At 34.8% G+C, this 1,162-nt stretch overlaps 1 protein-coding gene across 1 annotated transcript in view; it reads right to left on the reverse strand.

Annotated features, from left to right (window-relative positions):
* Positions 578–1,162, reverse strand: part of LOC107622934 (5'-methylthioadenosine/S-adenosylhomocysteine nucleosidase) — a 4,244-nt gene continuing 3,659 nt past the window's right edge. The window contains exon 5 of the mRNA XM_016325015.2: positions 578–1,083. Within this exon, the coding sequence (XP_016180501.1) occupies positions 718–1,083 (366 nt within the window). The 3' untranslated portion in view covers positions 578–717. The remainder of the gene's footprint in view (positions 1,084–1,162) is intronic.

The raw sequence follows: 1,162 nt of genomic DNA on the forward strand, positions 1-1,162 counted from the left end.
CTCTCTCTCTCTCTCTCTCTCGATCAAATCTTCATCAAGTCTTCAAGTGTCCATGTGAAATGTTAATGGGTTTTAATTTCAGAAGGGCGTTACAGGAGAGAGAAATATTCTTAGAGTAATTGTTGTTTTGATATCGGGTTGGGTTTTGATTGGAATGGGTTTTCTGACCCGGGCTCCATCCCAAAAAAAAAAACTTGGATAGAAACAATATTATTTTAGTTAGTAGATATCAAAGCTCTAATGACATAACTTAAATTTGTACAATCATTTTCGCTAGCTATTATATATACCTTTTATTTATTTTTCCATTTCATATATAATTAAAAATATTAATATTATTATTATTAGGAAAAGTATATGGAATCAAAAGTGACCAGCCAAAAAGTAAACAAAACCGTTTAATTAGAATCACTTTTTGAATAATATGTTTGAAAACCGCTCCTGGGATCACAGAGCACAAACCAAAACTCGATTTTTCATGGAACCCGAACATATTTTGACTGGTTTTTAGCTAATATGCTTTTGGTTCCTAGCATTGTTCTTATTGTTATTGTTTTGAAAAAAGGAATACTGAGTGTAGATAAGATATTGTTTTCAGGTTTCACTAAGATGCTTATTCTCAATTTAAAGCAGATACAAGGTCCACATTTTTTTGCATCAGGAATGCATGGAATAATAATATTAAAAGCCTAGAAAAACAAAGAAACATTATTATTGTTACATGGGCGACCACTTAGGGGTTTTTGATGGCAAAAGCTTGATAAACTCAATAACGACCTTAACCGAATTGGTGGCAGCAAGCGGCGCAAATGTGTCGGCCTCATTGGAGTCGGAGGAGCCGCCGCCGGCCAGGTCGGAGAGAGCCCTAATGACAATGAAAGGGACCCTTTGTTGGAGGCAAATGAGTGCCACCGATGCACTTTCCATCTCCACCGGGGTGACATGGAACTTGTTGTAGATGAAGCTTCTATATGCTGCATTGTCTATGTATATGCTTGCACTTGCTCCTCTTTCAACCAATTCCACTTTTGGTGTTGTGGACAAGCATGTTGTTGAGTTTATGCATTCATCAAGTTTCAACTTCTGAATAACATTTAAATCCAAAATCTCTTTATTACAATAATATTACATTTCTTAATTTTATATATATTTAATAATTAAT

Source organism: Arachis ipaensis, chromosome B10 (assembly GCF_000816755.2).
Source record: "Arachis ipaensis cultivar K30076 chromosome B10, Araip1.1, whole genome shotgun sequence".
Classification (NCBI taxonomy): domain Eukaryota; kingdom Viridiplantae; phylum Streptophyta; class Magnoliopsida; order Fabales; family Fabaceae; genus Arachis; species Arachis ipaensis.